General features: G+C 36.1%; 3 protein-coding genes across 3 annotated transcripts; all 3 read left to right on the forward strand.

The window, feature by feature from the left end:
- Positions 1 to 599: 599 nt before the first annotated feature.
- LOC114729915 (ADP-ribosylation factor-like protein 8a) lies at positions 600 to 3,745 on the forward strand. Its single transcript, XM_028916940.1, has 6 exons — positions 600 to 802; positions 1,527 to 1,608; positions 1,714 to 1,746; positions 1,879 to 2,000; positions 2,950 to 3,111; positions 3,338 to 3,745. The coding sequence occupies exons 1-6, from the start codon at positions 765 to 767 to the stop codon at positions 3,453 to 3,455; spliced, it is 555 nt and encodes a 184-aa protein (XP_028772773.1). The 5' UTR covers positions 600 to 764; the 3' UTR covers positions 3,456 to 3,745.
- An 856-nt stretch (positions 3,746 to 4,601) lies between these two features.
- LOC114729917 (pentatricopeptide repeat-containing protein At5g67570, chloroplastic) lies at positions 4,602 to 9,976 on the forward strand. Its single transcript, XM_028916942.1, has 10 exons — positions 4,602 to 5,278; positions 5,376 to 5,567; positions 6,018 to 6,099; positions 6,195 to 6,380; positions 6,470 to 6,583; positions 7,119 to 7,212; positions 7,293 to 7,450; positions 7,876 to 8,114; positions 8,150 to 8,315; positions 9,035 to 9,976. The coding sequence occupies exons 1-10, from the start codon at positions 4,692 to 4,694 to the stop codon at positions 9,836 to 9,838; spliced, it is 2,622 nt and encodes an 873-aa protein (XP_028772775.1). The 5' UTR covers positions 4,602 to 4,691; the 3' UTR covers positions 9,839 to 9,976.
- Positions 9,977 to 13,294: 3,318 nt separating this feature from the next.
- On the forward strand, positions 13,295 to 15,847 carry LOC114729916 (NADH dehydrogenase [ubiquinone] iron-sulfur protein 4, mitochondrial-like). The gene is made up of 5 exons (XM_028916941.1): positions 13,295 to 13,565; positions 14,065 to 14,153; positions 14,573 to 14,702; positions 15,213 to 15,242; positions 15,663 to 15,847. The coding sequence occupies exons 1-5, from the start codon at positions 13,407 to 13,409 to the stop codon at positions 15,720 to 15,722; spliced, it is 468 nt and encodes a 155-aa protein (XP_028772774.1). The 5' UTR covers positions 13,295 to 13,406; the 3' UTR covers positions 15,723 to 15,847.
- Positions 15,848 to 17,600: the final 1,753 nt, after the last annotated feature.

The following is a 17,600-nucleotide window of genomic DNA, read 5'->3' on the forward strand; positions in this document are numbered from 1 at the left end:
GTTGCTTTGTTTTGGACGGTTTTGACTAAAGCAAGAATATTTTGATTTGATCAATTTTTTTTGTTTGTTTGTTTTGCAACCAAAAACTAGGAAGCTGCATTATTTGTTTCCCTGTTCTTAAAGTGACTTCTCCCCATTCTTACGCGCCAGTTGGAAGCTCGAGTCTGGCACAGCTGAAAAGCAAAAAAAAGCTGTTGCCCAAAAAAAAAAAAAACAGGTGAAGGCATTGGTCACTCGCCCGAGAGGGGGCCCAGGGCCCAATTGCTATCCCAGTGCCAGCTGCCTGGCTTCTGCCCTTCCCTGGCAGTGTGTGTCTTTTACGCGCTATCACTGAGAGTGGAAGAAGGCCATTCTCGATATCTTTCCCATTCGATCGAATCTTCATTTTTTAAACCAAAAATAAAAACAGAACAGATAGGCAATCGTGGCATGGCATGATCCCGGAGCTATTTGCTGAGTTCAATTATGGTATGGGACCCGCCTGGTTTAACGGACACGATGATTGATTCAATTGCGTATGACCGTTCGATATTCGTACATCGATCGGAGGAAAGGCGAAGTTTCTTTTTTTTTTTTTTTTGGTTATTTAAATCTGGGTAGGAGCCATGAAATGTGGATGTGATGAACAGTAGCTAGGTAGGAAGAGGGTACGAGGACGATTGTGAAAGATCAATTGGATGCGAAGCCCCTGGATCTCCCAAATTCAAACAGAGGAATCGTAGATCTACTTTTTCCCTTTTCTATTTTGTATTTGATCAGAACCAATGGGTTTATGGGAAGCTTTTCTCAATTGGCTTCGCAGGTTGGTTTTCTCGCTTTGCCTTCATTGGCTGCGTAAATTGACACCTGTTTTCATGAAATCAATTCAGTTCGCCATTGTCCTTTTCCTTCGTTTTGTGTATTGTGTGGGTCTTAAGTTTGGATTCTGGATGGGAGGCTTATCACTGAGATTTTATTTAGTTGTTTAGTGGCAACTCGTAAATTGACTTGCAAATTTTGAGTTTTCTCTCATTGATCGGAAAGACGAAAAAAGATAAGAAAAAAGGTATGGTAATTGCAAGTTGAAATTTTAATGTTGTCTGTAATGCTGCAAGGGATTAATTGATATTGAGGAAGAAAGTGTGTCTGTATTGGACGGTTTCAGTTCGTCTGAAGAAGTTTATTTCTAAACGAATTATGAACATTCATCACAGAAATATTAGTAGGAGCGTCTTTTGTGATGAGACAGCTTGAAGATAATCCAATTGCTGCATTGGAAATTCGAGTCCTTATCAACTTTAAGCTAACTGTTTTCAAAATTCTTCTGAAAGTAAACATATCTCAAAGGACATTGTTTAACTCACTTTTTCAGTTTTTGATTGTATCTTGCACACACACGCATTCGCATGCATGGCCTATGGATGCATGTGTGAGCTTAGTGGACATGTGCAGTGTCTTTTTCTATCATGTAATTTGTCCTTGCATGAAATTATTTGTCCAATTTCTTCAATGTGGTTAAGCTTAATACGTTGTAAATTTGATTGCAGCCTTTTCTTCAAGCAGGAAATGGAGTTATCTCTGATAGGACTTCAGAATGCTGGAAAGACTTCACTTGTAAATGTCGTTGCTGTAAGTACAATAACAGTACTAAATTTCATTTGATGTATTATTTCTTTCATTCTTCATAATTTGGACCTTATTCACTGAAAGTTGGCTCCATGATCTGATTTCTAGACTGGGGGCTATAGTGAGGACATGATTCCAACGGTAAGTTCTGTTTCCCAAATGCTTATATTGTTTGTTTCTTCTCCACTCATGAGTCATAAGCATAGACAAGTTCTCTATCTATCAAGGATAATAGAAATCTGATTAAACTAAACTAATGTAATCTGATTACAGGTGGGATTCAATATGAGGAAAGTCACAAAAGGCAATGTTACAATTAAGTTATGGGATCTTGGAGGGCAACCTAGGTTCCGCAGCATGTGGGAGCGTTACTGTCGTGCTGTTTCCGCAATCGTGTATTGACCAAATTTTTTTTTCTAGTTGACCTTGAAGATTCTTTATTTTTCTTTGTGACTTGGCATTTTTTCAAAAGTGAAATGATAAATGCAATTATAGTTCATCATAGGCATTTACTGATGAATGTACTCGTGCACTAGTGTAGATCTGTATCTTTTCATTGGTGACTCATTTTTGTGTTTATGATGGTGTCAGCATGTTTGGTAAATTGTAAACTGTTAAGTTCTGTATAGAGCACTCGAATGTTTTTGTCTGATCAAGTTGCTTAGTTGTCTAGCTCAATCTTTCATTGAATGTTCATTATAACCAGATTATGTTCTGTTAATTATATTTCTTTAATTGTCGAATCAAGTGCATGTTTGTTTCCACAGCAGAACTAAACACGTTAAATTTTTCCTGTCATGGCCTAAGGCGCAGTTCTTAGTTGATTAATAAATGCATGTTACTTTGATGCCTGTCCATGGAACTCCGCCCTCATTTGCTTGATTCATTAAATATATTTGCCTCTCTGTCATTGACATATGTCTCAGGCGGTGAATTTTCTACGTGATATTGGTCATCATGATTAAATTATTTGTAGGGCAAGGAAGTGACTGCTACTGGAAGCTCTGCCTAGATTTGATTACTGGTCATTAGATTTAGATCGGTTTTACTACACAAATCCTGATGTCTTGTTCAAGAAGCATTTGACTGCCTATGTTATAAACGAAATGGTTACATTTTGAACGAAAAAGTTGTGATGCTGCTAGTTATTGCCTCTTAAGTACTGTGATTTTGCCTTATTTGACCTAGTATTAGTTGCTCGTGTTTCTTTGAAATGAGGCCTTCTGTACTAGTGAAGTTGCACTAGTGGTGTAGTCTATTTTTCTTAATCTGGTTATGATTATGTTTCTGTTAATCTAATTTCATCTGTGAAACTCAATTGTTCTTATCTCATCTTTGCCCCAGTTATGTTGTTGATGCTGCCGATCCAGACAATCTTAGCATATCAAAAAGCGAACTTCATGATTTGTTGAGTAAACCATCATTGAATGGTATACCCTTGTTGGTGTTGGGGAACAAGATTGACAAGTCGGGGGCTTTGACCAAACAAGCATTGACTGATCAAATGTAAGATAAATACCACTATGGTAAACTCTTGTAAATAATAGACAATAATAACAACAAAGTTTTATCTCATTAGGTGGGATCGGTACCTTTGTGCTCTATTAACAGATTAAATCTTTAGCATGTAGTGATGCGTAAAATTAATGAGTACTGATCTGCTCATTCTGCGTCTTCCATATTTGATTCCCTTGATTTTACTTGTGTGCTAAAAGAGCTGCCTGGCGTGCAGGGATTTGACGTCAATTACCGACAGAGAAGTTTGCTGCTTCATGATCTCGTGCAAAAACTCGACTAATATTGACTCTGTTATAGATTGGCTCGTGAAGCATTCCAAATCAAAGAGCTGAGAAGTTCCTCTCTGCTTTGAACTCTGCTGTAACTGCTCAGTCTGGATGTTGGTGGTGGCATTTGCGTATCTAAAACTCGGTTTCACATAGCCTTATTCTTGCCCTTTGTTTTTTTCTCGGATTTTTGTTATGTTAATATCATATCATTCTTATCGTTTGGGGACGTGAACGATATGCCATATTTGTCAGGGATTACTTTTAGTGCAGTTCTTGTGAGTTACATCGTGTTTGTACTTTAGTTGTACGAAAATTTGATAATTCGTTGTATAAAAAGTGATAGTTCAATTTTCTGGCTTGGAAAAATTGCGGGGTGGCTTTAGCGGAGGCCTTTGGAGAAGACCTTGAAGGTTTGAAACTATAAGAATTTAGGGCAAGCAAAATCGAACTAAACTGAATTCGTTTTGATATTTTTGATTTGGTTTTTGTTTGATAGATATTTGGTGTTTGATTATTAGGGAAAAAAATTTCGTTTAAAACCAAATGAAAAAAAAATAAATAAATAAAGGTAGAACGATGGGTCCTATGTGTTTCTGTCCAGGTCCCGGCCCCGTAATCATAATTCAAATTCAAAATAATGGTTCCCTATTTAATAACCTTTTCAAAAAATCGATGAAACCGAAATACTTTGGTTTTTGGTTTTTCTAGAAAAACGGAATGCTCACTTAAAAAGCCAATTTTTTAAAAAAATGAACTTAAACAGTCTGATGAATTATTTGCTCAAAAACAGTCTGTGAATTAGAAATTTGATCTAATAAAAAATTTGATATAATAAAGGGAGAACTTTAAAAAAAAATTACTTCAAAAATTTCAAAATCTCAAGAGAGAAATGACCAAAAAAATGTACTGTTATTAATGATAAATTAGTCCTTATAATTTAATTAAAAATGATATTGAATTTACCCATATTGCAAGGGTTTATATTTACTAATTACTAGTTCATATAAGGGTGTCAAACAAAAAATTACTAGTGCATATAACTGAACTAGTGTTATAAGATAAAATTTCCTTCAAATTATCTCAAAAATTTTTCAGCAAAAAATTATAATAAAAAAATAATCTTTTTTTTTTGGACCAGAAATAAAAAAATAATCTGTTAGGAAATAAATTCCCTCTCATTCCTCTGATGACTGATATTTCGCGCTGCGGCTTGTAAGCGGTGACACAGAATATCTTGCTCGTTGGGAGTCCCCGCCATTCTTATCTTGCGGTCTGTAATGTAATGCTCTGAACTTCGTCATGGAAAGTTTGCAAGCAGTGTTTCATCCTTCGGTCGTCCAATATGAGCCAGACACTGAGAATATCAAACGGAAGCTCATCAAGAAGGGTGTCTACCCGACACCCAAAATCATTCACACTCTTCGTAAGAAAGAAATCCAAAAACATAATCGAAAACTTAAGCGTCTTGCCGAACAAGATGACCACGTCCCTCGGCTTTCTCGGTCCCAAAAGCAAGAACTCTTGGAAGAATACGAATTCCAGGCGTTAAAGAGCGAATACAAAGAATTTTCAAGAGCAATAGAAGCCAAAGTAGGAGAGAAGGCTGAAGCCATGATGGTGGGGAGGCCATGGGATGCGCTTAAGAAGGTTGAATTTCTACAGCTTGCGCGAACGAAGGAATATGGTGGTGAAAAGCTTCGGAAGGAGAGTTTGAAGGAATTGAAAGAAATGTTTGAGGCGCGAAAGCTGGATGAGTTGCGGTGGGCTTTAGACGATGACATTGAAGTGAATGAGGATTGGCTCAGTGGTGAAAATGAAAACCAGGCGGCTGGGAGGAAGACAAGGAAACGCAGCGAGGCCGAGGTGATACGATTTCTCGTTAATAGGTTAGTGGTGAATTTCGATTCTGGCTAAATTTTAGAGTGATTCTGTGAGCTGAGGTATTATTGAGGGATTTTTATTTCTATTTTTGTTTAAATTTAGGCTAAGTGCTAAGGAGATTACTATAAAGGATTGGAAATTTGCAAGAATGATGAAGCTGTCTGGATTGCAATTTACTGAGGGTCAGCTGCTGAAGATTCTCGAAAAGCTTGGCGCTAAAGGAACCTGGAAACAAGCGCTTTCTGTGGTGGATTGGGTGTACAATAAAAGTGACAACAGGAATTATAAAAGCCGGTGATTAATTTGCTTATTATTGTCTTCTGGAGAAATTATTTTCAGCTTAAGAAGATTGTTTAAGGTCCCCTGACATTTTTGCGTTGTATGAATTCCTAAGTCAAACCTACGATTGGAAGTATTTCCTCAGTTTTCGTTATTTATGTGCTCCATCGTGCGCAAATACAATCAGTCAGACCTATTGGTTGGAGTGAATAGCTTTTATTTGGGATTGACACTGATAATTCACCTGCTTCTATAGTTTTACATTGAGGCCCAAATATAGAATGGTGCTTGGGGAGATAGACATTTTGATTGGAGAAATGCAAGATGTGCATGTCTCCCTCCTGGAAAAACACTACGTCACTGCCTAACACACGCACACACTTTGTATATGTGGGTATTATGCCAATCTTTTGCTTATCTAATTGCTTACTGCCTGTTCTAAAGAGATTTGCAATGACCTTGTAGGTTTGTTTACACAAAACTTCTTGCGGTTCTTGGGAGGGCAAGAAGGCCAAAGGAGGCCCTTCAAGTTTTCAATCTGATGCGTGTAAAATCAAGTGCCTAGACTGTTTTGTGAGGAGGGTTCCTCCTTAATTGTTATTAGAATATTGCTGGATTTACTTTTACTTTCTGCTTATTCAGGGGGATCTCCACATATATCCTGATATTGCTGCATATCACAGCATTGCTGTTACACTTGGTCAAGCTGGTCTTCTGAAAGAGTTGATGAAAGTTGTGGAGTGCATGAGACAGAAGCCCAATAGAAGATTTATGAACCGGAAGGACTGGGATCCCATCCTTGAACCTGATGTGGTTATATATAATGCTGTAAGAAAGAAACTAAATGTCTATTAGGCCACTGAGGAACTTCTGGTAGTGCCATTTATCAGATTGACTAACTGTTCAATTGCTGTCAGATACTGAATGCTTGTGTTCCATCAACGGAGTGGAAAGGTGTGTCATGGGTGTTTAAGCAACTGAGGAAGGGTGGTCTGAAACCAAATGGGGCAACTTATGGACTTGCAATGGAGGTAATTTATCAACATGAAGCATGCATACTCTAATATTGGAATATGGAAATTCAGTATAACTTTTATTTTTCTTCTTTCCAATGATGCGTCATACTGCGAATAACTTAGCTCTGATTGGGTAATATAGTTCCCATGAGTTAAGAAATTCTAGCTTTTTGAGGACTCAAGGTGGGCAGTCCCATCTCTTATGCGTATGTATAGTATCGGCTCTTTTTGAAATACAGTTCTCAAACAAACGATTTACCTGGTTTATTCTGTTCAAATTTTTTTATAATGTTAAGGGTGAAGGACGTTTCCCCCTTATCTTTTTTATATAGAGATGTAGGTATCCATGTTAATAGGAAGGCTCAGATTTTCATATTATTCTCATGTACAACAAACCGCTTTTAAGTTCTATCCTTTTTGAGGCATGAGAGTCTTTATGATTGATGGGGAAAGCTGGTTTTGTTAACTTGTTTGGGGAAGGTTCTTACTTTCCAAATGCTTACGTTTAAAGCATATGCATTCAAGTCTCACGAGTGGTCCTTGTTATAAGGTAATGTTGCAATCAGGCAAGTATAACCTTGTCCATGAGTTGTTTAGAAAGATGATAAAAAGCGGGGAGGCTACCAAATCTCTGACATATAAAGGTAATTTATTTAGTTCCTTCATTCTTGCTATTTGGTGCTGATGTTTGCATGCTCATACATATCCTATCGGACTTCTTCAGTGTTGGTGAAAACTTTCTGGAAGGAAGGCAAAGTTGATGAAGCTGTGGAAGCGGTCAGGAACATGGAAAGAAGAGGAATCATAGGAACAGCCAGTGTGTATTATGAGCTAGCTTGTTGCCTTTGCAACTTTGGGAGATGGCAAAATGCTATGCTAGAGGTAAAGTTTTCATTTGCATTGTTATGCTATGGCTGTGCAAATAGCTATTGTTTTTTATTTCTTCAGTAGGGATAAGGTGTTTAAATACCCAGAAGTACATATGAAGGAGCATCTAGCACTTGTAAATTTTTTTTGGCTCTTATATGTTGTGGAAGTTTTATTTCTTAGAATTTTTACCTTGAACTATTATCCTCCGTTAAGTTTGATTGTCAAAGACACTGGTCAAATTTAACGGTGGATAGTGGCTAGGGTAGTTTCGCTACGAAAATAAACTTCCAAGGCATATAAGACTTAAAAAAAAAAAAAGAAAAAAAAATTCCCGGTACTGAGTGCTTCTTTATGGATACTTCTGGGGGTATTTAAGCACCTTATGCCTTCTTCAGTAAACCAGGAATAAAATACGTTTTCTTTGGAATGTGGCACAGGTTAAGAACATTAAAAGACTTTCTCATGCGAGGCCATTGGAGGTTACCTTCACTGGCATGATAATGTCTTCCTTGGATGGTGGCCACATTGAAGAATGCATATGTATATTCGAACACATGAAAGAACACTGTGCTCCTAACATAGGGGCTATAAATGCCATGCTGAAAGTTTATGGCCGAAATGATATGTTCTCTAAAGCTAAAGAGTTATTTGAGGAGGTTAAGCGAGCTAAATCAGATTGTTATGGATCCCAGGAGATGGTGGCGAGCCATCCATTGTACCAGATGAGTATACATATAGCTCAATGTTGGAAGCATCTGCCAGTGCACTCCAGTGGGAATATTTTGAGCATGTGTACAGAGAAATGACACTCTCTGGTTATCAGCTGGATCAAAATAAACACGCGTCATTGCTTGTTGAAGCATCAACAGCGGGCAAGGTAGTAGACATATATTATTGAATTCTTTTTCGTCATGTAGAAAGATAATCTATTATTTGATTGGTAGGATTATTAGTTATTTTTGCACAAGCATGATTACAGGACTCAGCACAAAAGGCATATTCATGAGGCTTCGAGTATGAGCTTGAGGTGTTATTTAGAATTTCAATAGTGGTGATTTTGGTTTTTCCCTTTATCATCAAGCTCTGAATTATTTCTGAGATGATTTGGGTCAACTGCAATTTTGTCTCATTATTACAAAGTTAGCCAGGGGAATCACGTAAGATATCCTGGCCAAAATGCAAATGAGACTTCCACCTGTATTTGGAGTTTGTGCAAAACTCACTTGTAAGTGACAAGGTCAGCAAAAATACGCCTTCTTGTCGTTCCAAGTGACCAAAATCTTTATTTGCCACTTGGACGACAGATTATATTTTTTCCCCCAACTGACAATACATGAATATGTGCAAGGGTTAGGACTGGAAAGGATTGTGCTGCACCTGCACAAAAATGATTTTTTTTTTTTTTGGGTTGTCAGTCGAGTTTTGAAGTTGAGGAAAATTAATTGTATAACCCCCTAAGCTGATGATGCTTTCTTCCTCTCTTCCGTCGTTTTTATATTTTGCCATTCATCATTGTTATATCCTCTCCCCTTTCTAGCCCTGCAAATTTATTAATTTGACTCGTTAAATGTGTTGGCCTACTTGGCTTCATTTCAGGGGCATTTACTGGAGCATGCATTCGATGTCCTTCTGGAAGCCGGAGAAATCCCTCCTCCTTTTTTCTTTATGGAACTGGTAGTTCAAGCTACAGCTTATCATAATTATGAAAGAGCTGTTGTCCTTATTACCACTATGGCTTATGCACCATTTCAAGTAAGCGAGAAGCACTGGACTGACCTGTTTAAGGAAAATCAAGGCAGAATAAATCTCGAAAATCTGGAGCATTTGTTGGACGCTCTTGGCAAGTGTGATGTTCAATATGAGCCAACAGTCTCAAATTTATCGAGATCATTGCATTTTCTTTGTGGAAGTGGTACAACAAGAAATGTCTCTGGTACCATTGATATTGGAAGTGAAGATACTAGCAAAGATGAGAGTGAGAGAACTGATGATGGTGGAAATACAAATGTGCCATTTAGTTCAGAGACAACAATGAACGAAGGTGCTGAATGGATTAGAGGCATTGTTGGCAGTTCCCATGTCGATCCAAATATAACTTCGTCCCATGATGATCGTGTCAACAGTGATGATGATGATGATAATATTGCCATTGTTTCTAGGCCTCAAAACTCTGATAATGTAGACAGAACAAGTTTTTTTACTGATAGGCGGGGATTTGCTGATGATCTGGATTTTGACGAATATTTTGAGACTCTACATGAGAAGTGGGATTTGTCTGATGGAAGCACTGAAGAGGACGAGACAGCATTCGAGAGGCCCTCAGCATATGAAATATTGGAAGAATGGAAGAAAAAGAGAAAGGCGGATGGGAGTTATCCTAAATCACAAAGTGCACAATGACACTAAGGTGCTTTAATTCAATGTGCTAGCACGACTAAGGTAGAGCTGACAGTAACACGTTGTAAAAATATTGAAGGGTTACAAGTCTGTAATTCATTTCATAATCTTGTTCTTGTGATATATTATTAATTTCTGTTATATCTGTAAATTTAAAATCAAGGCATTTTATTACTACAAAGGCGTCTCACATTGTAAAATATTTGGAATGCTTTTGTGCAAGGGTCTATCGTATATTCAAGTTGTTTTAAATATCTTAGTGATAAAATTTGTTTCTCTAATTATCCATAAAAAGTAACTAGTTGCATTTTGTAGTGTAATGTAGACGTACGTTACTCGTACTCAAAACTTAGAGCCCGTTTGGTTCCATTGCATACAAGTTATGAATGCAATGTAATGCAGTGTAATCTATAATGCATGCAATTTTAATTACCATGTTTTTGCTTGGCATGATATTAAAAGGATGAGAGACGGCATTAATTTTTTAATTAATTTAAATATAAATAATTGTGAAAAGACAAAAATGTCATTAAAGGAAATTTTCTCCCTCTGCCTCCTCCATCCTATTGCCGATGAGTTAGAGTTGCAACAACGACACAAATCACAAAATTAGGCAAAAATCAAAATTCACAAAAATGAAATCAATAAATTGATGTCTTAATGGCGTGAAACCAATTACCGTCGTTCAAGTCTTAATTATCAAAATCGATAAGTAGCATTAGATGGAACCTGAGATCTAGAACTTGAATACATGAACTCGTTCTGGGGAAAAAAGAAAAAGAAAAAGAATCTCCGAACTGCTGAATAGATGAACCTAAATCATTAAGTAGCAACAGGCAATGAAGCATTAATTAAAATCTATGGAGATAAAAGCATTTAGGATGGACAGAAGAATCAAAATCTATTAGATGTTTTGACAATCAATAACACGTCTACTCAAAGAAGAAGACCATTGATGAAAATGAAGAAGGAGCCGATGACGGAAGAAGTGTTGCCAGGCCAACGGTGGTGAATAGGTATCGGCGAAAATAATCTTGGGGCAGTTGTTGTCTTTCCGATAATCTAAGGCGAGTGACCCGCGATTCCCCCCGATATCCAGCACCTTTTCCTGAGTCCCTGGCCTTTTAAACTGGACCAGGTAACCCGGGGCAACTGACTAATCCGGAGCGGGGTTGAGTTTTAGGCACGCCTATTTAAGGTGCTTTGCACCAAAGGCAGTAGTAAACCCCTCCCAACAAGCGCGGCTCCAGGTTCGAACCTTTGTCCTCCTGGAGTGTGTCAGGTGCCTTTACCACTGCACCCAATGCTTGTTGGTGGGGCAGTTGTTGTCTTTTCATATGGGTGATAGAGGACAAAATTGACATTTTATAATGGATTACAGGTCTGCAATGAGTATTCATAGGGGGACCCCTATGAATAGATATTATCAAAAAATGTGTAATATTCTTTACCATTGTAATCTTATTTACCATTAACAAGACCAACCAAACACATCATTTATGGTAATGCAATAAGAATTACCATTACATACTTGTAATGGGGTTGAAACTAACAGGACCTTAATACCACTTGTAAAGCAGTCATACCCCCACACACACACGCTCAAGAAATGTGTATTTGATGAGTTGAGTGATAATACAGCGTGTATTAGATTTAAAGTTAAGATTCAAATTTGTCTTGAAAGTTTTTTTATTGTAATGTTAGTTTTAAAGTTTTTTGTGTTAAAATTGTTTAGAAAGTATTAAAATAAACTAATATTACTTTTATCGTTAAAAATGTTAACGGTTGACGTTAACTTTTTAATAATGTAGGTTATTTAATGATGCGGAGGTAACATTGTTACATTTTAAAACTTTTGTGACGATATTGAACTAAAAAAACTTTCGAGGCAACATTACTTCTAAATAAAAATTTTCAGAACAAAACCTTAACCTAAAGTTAATTAGAAAATAATACATTTTTACGAAAAAATGACATGCATGTTTAGTAATTATATCATTATTACATTACGTAAAATATTAAAATTTTTCAAGGAAATGCATATTTGACCCCATTTGGCTGTGTAATGTATGAAACTTATTCCACGGTGGCCGTGCCAAATCTGCATGTATTTTCTCTTGATTCACATCAACCATGCAATTACTATTATCTTATTTGATCTGTATTTATCATTTTATATTTTCAAGTGATACTCTTATTATTAAAATCGATGATCTACATATATAAATAATTTATTTCAGGTCATGATCATATAGTAAAGACTAAGTAGACAAACAATGTTTAAAAAATTAAATGGCTGCACCATTTGATGCATAATTTTGCTAAATCACATTTTTACTTAATTTTTAATGATGATAGTAAGCAAGAAGTCACGTAGCCACATAATATTAATTTATTGTATTTCAATTATATTTTCTCGAAGAAGGTTTAGATTCTTTTTAAAAATTGTTTCTGCTCACTTAGGTAATTAATTAATTGTGAACTTTAAATGCAATAATTATTTATTATTCGAATGCAATGATAAGAACAAATGAACAATCCATGCACCCCACAGTGGAATTATGTAGCTTTAATTTTAATTAAAACATAATTAAAGAATTCAATCGTAATAGAACGTATGTTTGATTTAACTAGGAAATAATACATTTTTATGTAAAAATGACATACATGTGTAATAAAAAAATTATATCATTATTAGCCCTTAGTTAGAGATATTGAGATTAAGAAAATTTAAAATTATATGAAGTTTTTTAATTATGGATTATCCTTTGATTTGATGACAAGGTAGTCTTGAATAATTTCTCAACATCTCTTTTCATGTGGCTATAACTTTCTCTCAATCTTTTCTAGAGAAGTTTACAGCTTAAAATCTATACAGTCCCTTTCGGGAGTTTCTATACGTTTCTGTGGTGTAGAAGAAGAGTCCATTTTTTTTATTCAATTATTCATTTTAGATAATTTTTTATTTAATCTATTTAAAAAGTCTTAAAATCTTTCATTGAAGATATAAAATAATTTTTAATAATTATGAAAGATTTAAGTCAGTTAAATTTATTTAAAATAATTTCTATATTTCGATTCTAAATTGTGAAGAGCCTGCCTCATGCAACAGAGATAAAAATAAGAAAACTAGACAGGTTTTTCTATTATTTGATTCCTTATTTTTATTATTTAAAGTAATAGGAATATAATATTTTGAAAAATAGTTTAAGATATTGAAATTTATAAAATTAATTTACGTTTTAAAATTTAATTTATGAAATTTAAATTTTAAAGTATTAAATAGAGAAATGAAAATTAGAGAATCGTAGTTTGGAAAAAAAAAAGAAGAAAAATTAGAAAATTGAAATAAAAAATTCCATGACTTTTTTTTTTTTACCAGAAAAAAATTCCATGACTTGATGGTCCGTTTTAAAATATAAGAAATGAAATTTAGCGCAACATGGAATCTCACATGGGCATCGCTGAAGTTGTGTCATTTCCTTTTCCCTTGGTCGCATTGTGTCGTGCTTAGAATTGATTACTTTTCCTGGGCCGAGCGTGATTGCCTGGAGATCCTGGTTCATTGACGATGGCTAGTACACTGCAACGCGCGGTGAATCATGGTCGTGCCCTGCGCGCCACTTTGGCCCCTCTGTGCCGGCCATTTTCTTCAGACGCATTGGTCGAGGTCAAACCCGGAGAGATCGGAATGGTTTCTGGAATTCCTGAAGAACACCTTCGTAGGAGGGTAATCTATTTTACTCTAATTCACCTTCACTTTATTGTGTTATAAACTAGAGACTAGGATTACCGATTCCTCTTTTCTGCTGCCAATGTGGTTTCTTAGTTAATCTAGGGTTCGCTGGCTCCCAGATACGCTCCAATCTGAAACTTGATATTGATGAGGGGTTTTGTATTTGTCTCTGTGCATTCCATTGCGGCGCATGCCATAATAGTGTTTGGATGAGTGCTACTTTAAAGAATGGTGCTCTGTAGTCTAATTCCCCGGCTTGGCTCGAGGCATTCTTTTTTTTTTTTTTTAGGGGGGGGGGGGTGGGGTGTTTAAGCAAGTGAGGAAAATTAACTGGTGATATGCCTAGTCATCCCTCTCTAATATAGGAATGTACCGATGCCAACTTGAAATCTGACTGATATTGAAGTGCCACTAAATCAACCTCCTCCTTCCTCCTTTCTTGCCAGCCACTGAGACTCAAAATTGTTCTTCTTATCCTCAATGTGTGATGCAGGTTGTAATTTACTCGCCCGCCAGAACTGCCTCTCAACAAGGGTCTGGCAAGGTTGGAAGATGGAAGATCAACTTTTTGTCAACCCAAAAGTATATTCTTTAGTCTCTCCGGTTCTTTCACCATTTATTTTAACTTCAGTATTGCTGTATTAGATCTGAATTACAGTTACATGGATTCTCTGTTCCTGATTGCATGTGATGAGATGCTGTGTGATGAATTTGACATCAGGCTAGATGACATTTTGGATTTTTCCCCTTGTAATATATTTAAAAGTTTGAAACTTACTCACCAGAGTTCACTTATGGTATTGCTGATTCTTCCTTGTTTGATATCCGACTTCCTACTCTTCCCTATGTGGATATCCCTCTAGTTGAGAGAAGTTACTTGAAAATTCTATACAATATCCTAAGTAAACTTGGTTATTGATCTTATCACTTGAGTCAGTGGTAATTTTGTAAACATTAATTGTGGCTGAACTGCTTGTTATTTTTAACGATTATTCTGTTAGGTGGGAGAATCCTCTCATGGGATGGACGTCAACTGGGGACCCATATGCCAATGTTGGTGACTCTGCCTTGAGTTTTGATAGTGAAGAAGCTGCAAAAGCATTTGCTGAGAAGCATGGTTGGGAATATGTGGTATGCTTCACTAATCAATTATTTGGATGATTGAGCAAATTCAAGCCTTTATCACACATTTTTATTTAAAAGATTTATTGTCTAGTGGATTGATTCATCTTTTCTTACTCAGTCCAACAAAGATCATAACGAGCGTATCTTTATTGCTCCCAACATTTTGAAGTAAACAAATAATGCCTTTCATTTCTGACGATCATGAGGCAGTTCCCTTAAGGCTTAATTGAGACGGAAATGCATAAAAAGAATATAGTTCAGGTTGAGTTAGTAGCGTTGTTTCGACCATTAGGCTAGTAAAATATTGTGATTGCGTAGTAGTTCTGATAAAGCTGAGTTGAGATATGGATTTATGAAATGAATAGAGTTGTCACAATCAATTAGTGGTTTTCCAACCATTAGGCTAGTAATAAGATTCTTGCTAAAGGAAAAAAATTTCTTGATAAATCACAAACTGTTGTCCTCAAGTTTGGTATTCTTCTATTTTTATTTATGAAATCTCGGAACTTGATGCAGGTCAAGGAGCGTCATACACCATTGCTGAAGGTTTGAGCTTCTTTCACCTGGTTTATTTATGATTTAGCAATTTTTATTACGGTAGTTTTAGCTGAACTATGAATTATGAATTTTTATGGGGTTATGAGTCCTGTGGGTTCTGTTAGCCGTGAATTTTCAAATATGCTTTAAGGTGTTTTTTGGGATTCTATCTATGTACTCCTTCTGGTCTTGGCTGATGGGCCATTTTATATTATTTTTTTATTCTCATAATATCATAATTTCTTTTTCTCCCCTAAAATCTTGAGTGGTGGTTCTTGATGTCCTCGGCTGTATAGCAGTAGGTTAATATCTTGAAGTGGTGATCTTGAAACCCAGTGGCTTTACATATGTGAATGATAAGAATAAGAAAGTACTTTGTTTGAAAATGCTTATATACTCCTTAAGCGTTGGCCTGTGGACTTGTTGCAGGTTAAATCATATGCAGACAACTTTAAGTGGAAGGGCCCGCCAAAAGTCGAGGAGCAATGATTTATTGGTTGTATTCCTTTCCAGGAAAGTTCAGAATGATGCAGTTTTTTCCATCCCATCTTTTCTTGGAAGAAGAACTGTAGCATGATGTCCTTGATTGAAAATAAATGAGGTTGAACTTTCAACTAATCACTTGCATCTTTGTGTTATATTATTTCGTATTTTTTAACCAAGGCATCTATCTTCTGTGTCCTGACCTGATATGCATTGCCTTTGGCAATGAGCATAAACAACTGAATGTCAACTACAATAATATTCTTTTAGGTTTTTGGTTGTTTCGCGTTGTTTGGGTATAACGATTCTGTAGTCATTTTCACAGGTGTCTTCAGCTAACACAATCTGGAAAGATGGCCTTGTGTGTCATATGTGATCATTTTACCGTCGAGTTCTGTCTAGCGGTTTTAGGGAGCAGTTAGGATGGAATATAGGGGGGTTTGATCAGCTAGGGACCAATCATTCGCTGACCTAGTAGGCTAGTAGCTTGCTTAGGGCCTGTTTGGGTGAAAAAACCGTGGTTTCAGAAGCACTTTTTCGCAAAACGAGATAATCTCCTCCACATTTACTTCGTAATCCGTAACAAGACTTCTGAAATCATGGTTTGGTTCTATCCAAACACCCCTTTAATCAAACCGAAGTCCTTTACCCACCACCTGAACTGTATGTGTGCATTACGCCAGAGTTAAATGTGTGCATTACGCCAGAGTTAAGTTTAAAGACGATAAGAATCCTTTATGAACATTCGGTTATTTCTCATTTTTGGAGAGTTTAGAATAATTTTATGGATTTTCACGGAAACAGTCACTCGGAAAACATTGCTTATTAGAACATTTCACACGCGTGGGGGAATTTCAGAGTGGTCCCCCATAAGCTATCAATTGACACGATAAAATATGAAGGAGTTGTATAATGTGAAGTTCAGTGGGTTGCTTTTCCTGTCAAGTGTCAACAAATACTTGAGTGGGTATGCACTATTAAGTGGATCCTTTTTTGACTGTGTATTTCAGTCTTAACTGGGCGCTTGCAATTTACTTGACATAAATGCATTCAGCTCACGGTTGCATAAATTATTATCGCAAGGACCCCGCATGCTGCTGCATGCATCAACTAACTAGTATTTTTGGTTTTTTTTTTAATAAAACAATTACTTTCTGGTCCTAAGTATAAAATCTATTTTGCTCCAAGTGAGGTCAATGGGTCTTATACTTAGGACTGGAAGAGTATTTAGTTTAATGAGTATTAAATATTTTCTTTGATATATGTCTAGAGAATAAAAGTTAACATGATGTTTGGAGATTAGTGTGGTTAATATGGGTGACAGAGTATTGTAAATCATTTCAATTTTATGACAAATTTAATACTTTAAAATTATTTTTATTGATATGTGTGAATTAGTTAAAAATGACGTATAATAAAGATAAAAAGAGTGGATACTTTTCTAGATTTGTAAGGTAGACACTTGTAGACACAGAAAAAAAATATTATATGCGAATGTTTGCTTTTACCCATGGGGTATGTTGGAAAAAAATGATAAATATTAATAGAAATAACGTTTAAAAATTACTGAATTTTAGAAGAATTAGTGAATTTAAAATTAAAGTGTTTTTTTTTTTTTTTGGTCTGTGTAAAATTGAGAGGATTGCCATAATCAACGTACTACTTGTTAAAGTGCACGTTCGAGATGTCTACTCCTACGTGTGACTGGGGTCCTGAGTAACTTGGTTTGTAAAATAACTCCAACGAGGTTACTAAATACGGTTAAACTTGACATCTGCACTACTAGGCACACCTTATCATACAAAATACGAATGTTCAGCTGAAACGGTGACAACAAAGGAGAAAGCGGGGAAAAATTTAATGATTCATATTTGACGTTTATGC

This window comes from Neltuma alba, unplaced genomic scaffold (genome assembly GCF_004799145.2).
Source record: "Neltuma alba isolate B1F8T4 unplaced genomic scaffold, ASM479914v2 tig00012694_pilon, whole genome shotgun sequence".
NCBI lineage: Eukaryota > Viridiplantae > Streptophyta > Magnoliopsida > Fabales > Fabaceae > Neltuma > Neltuma alba.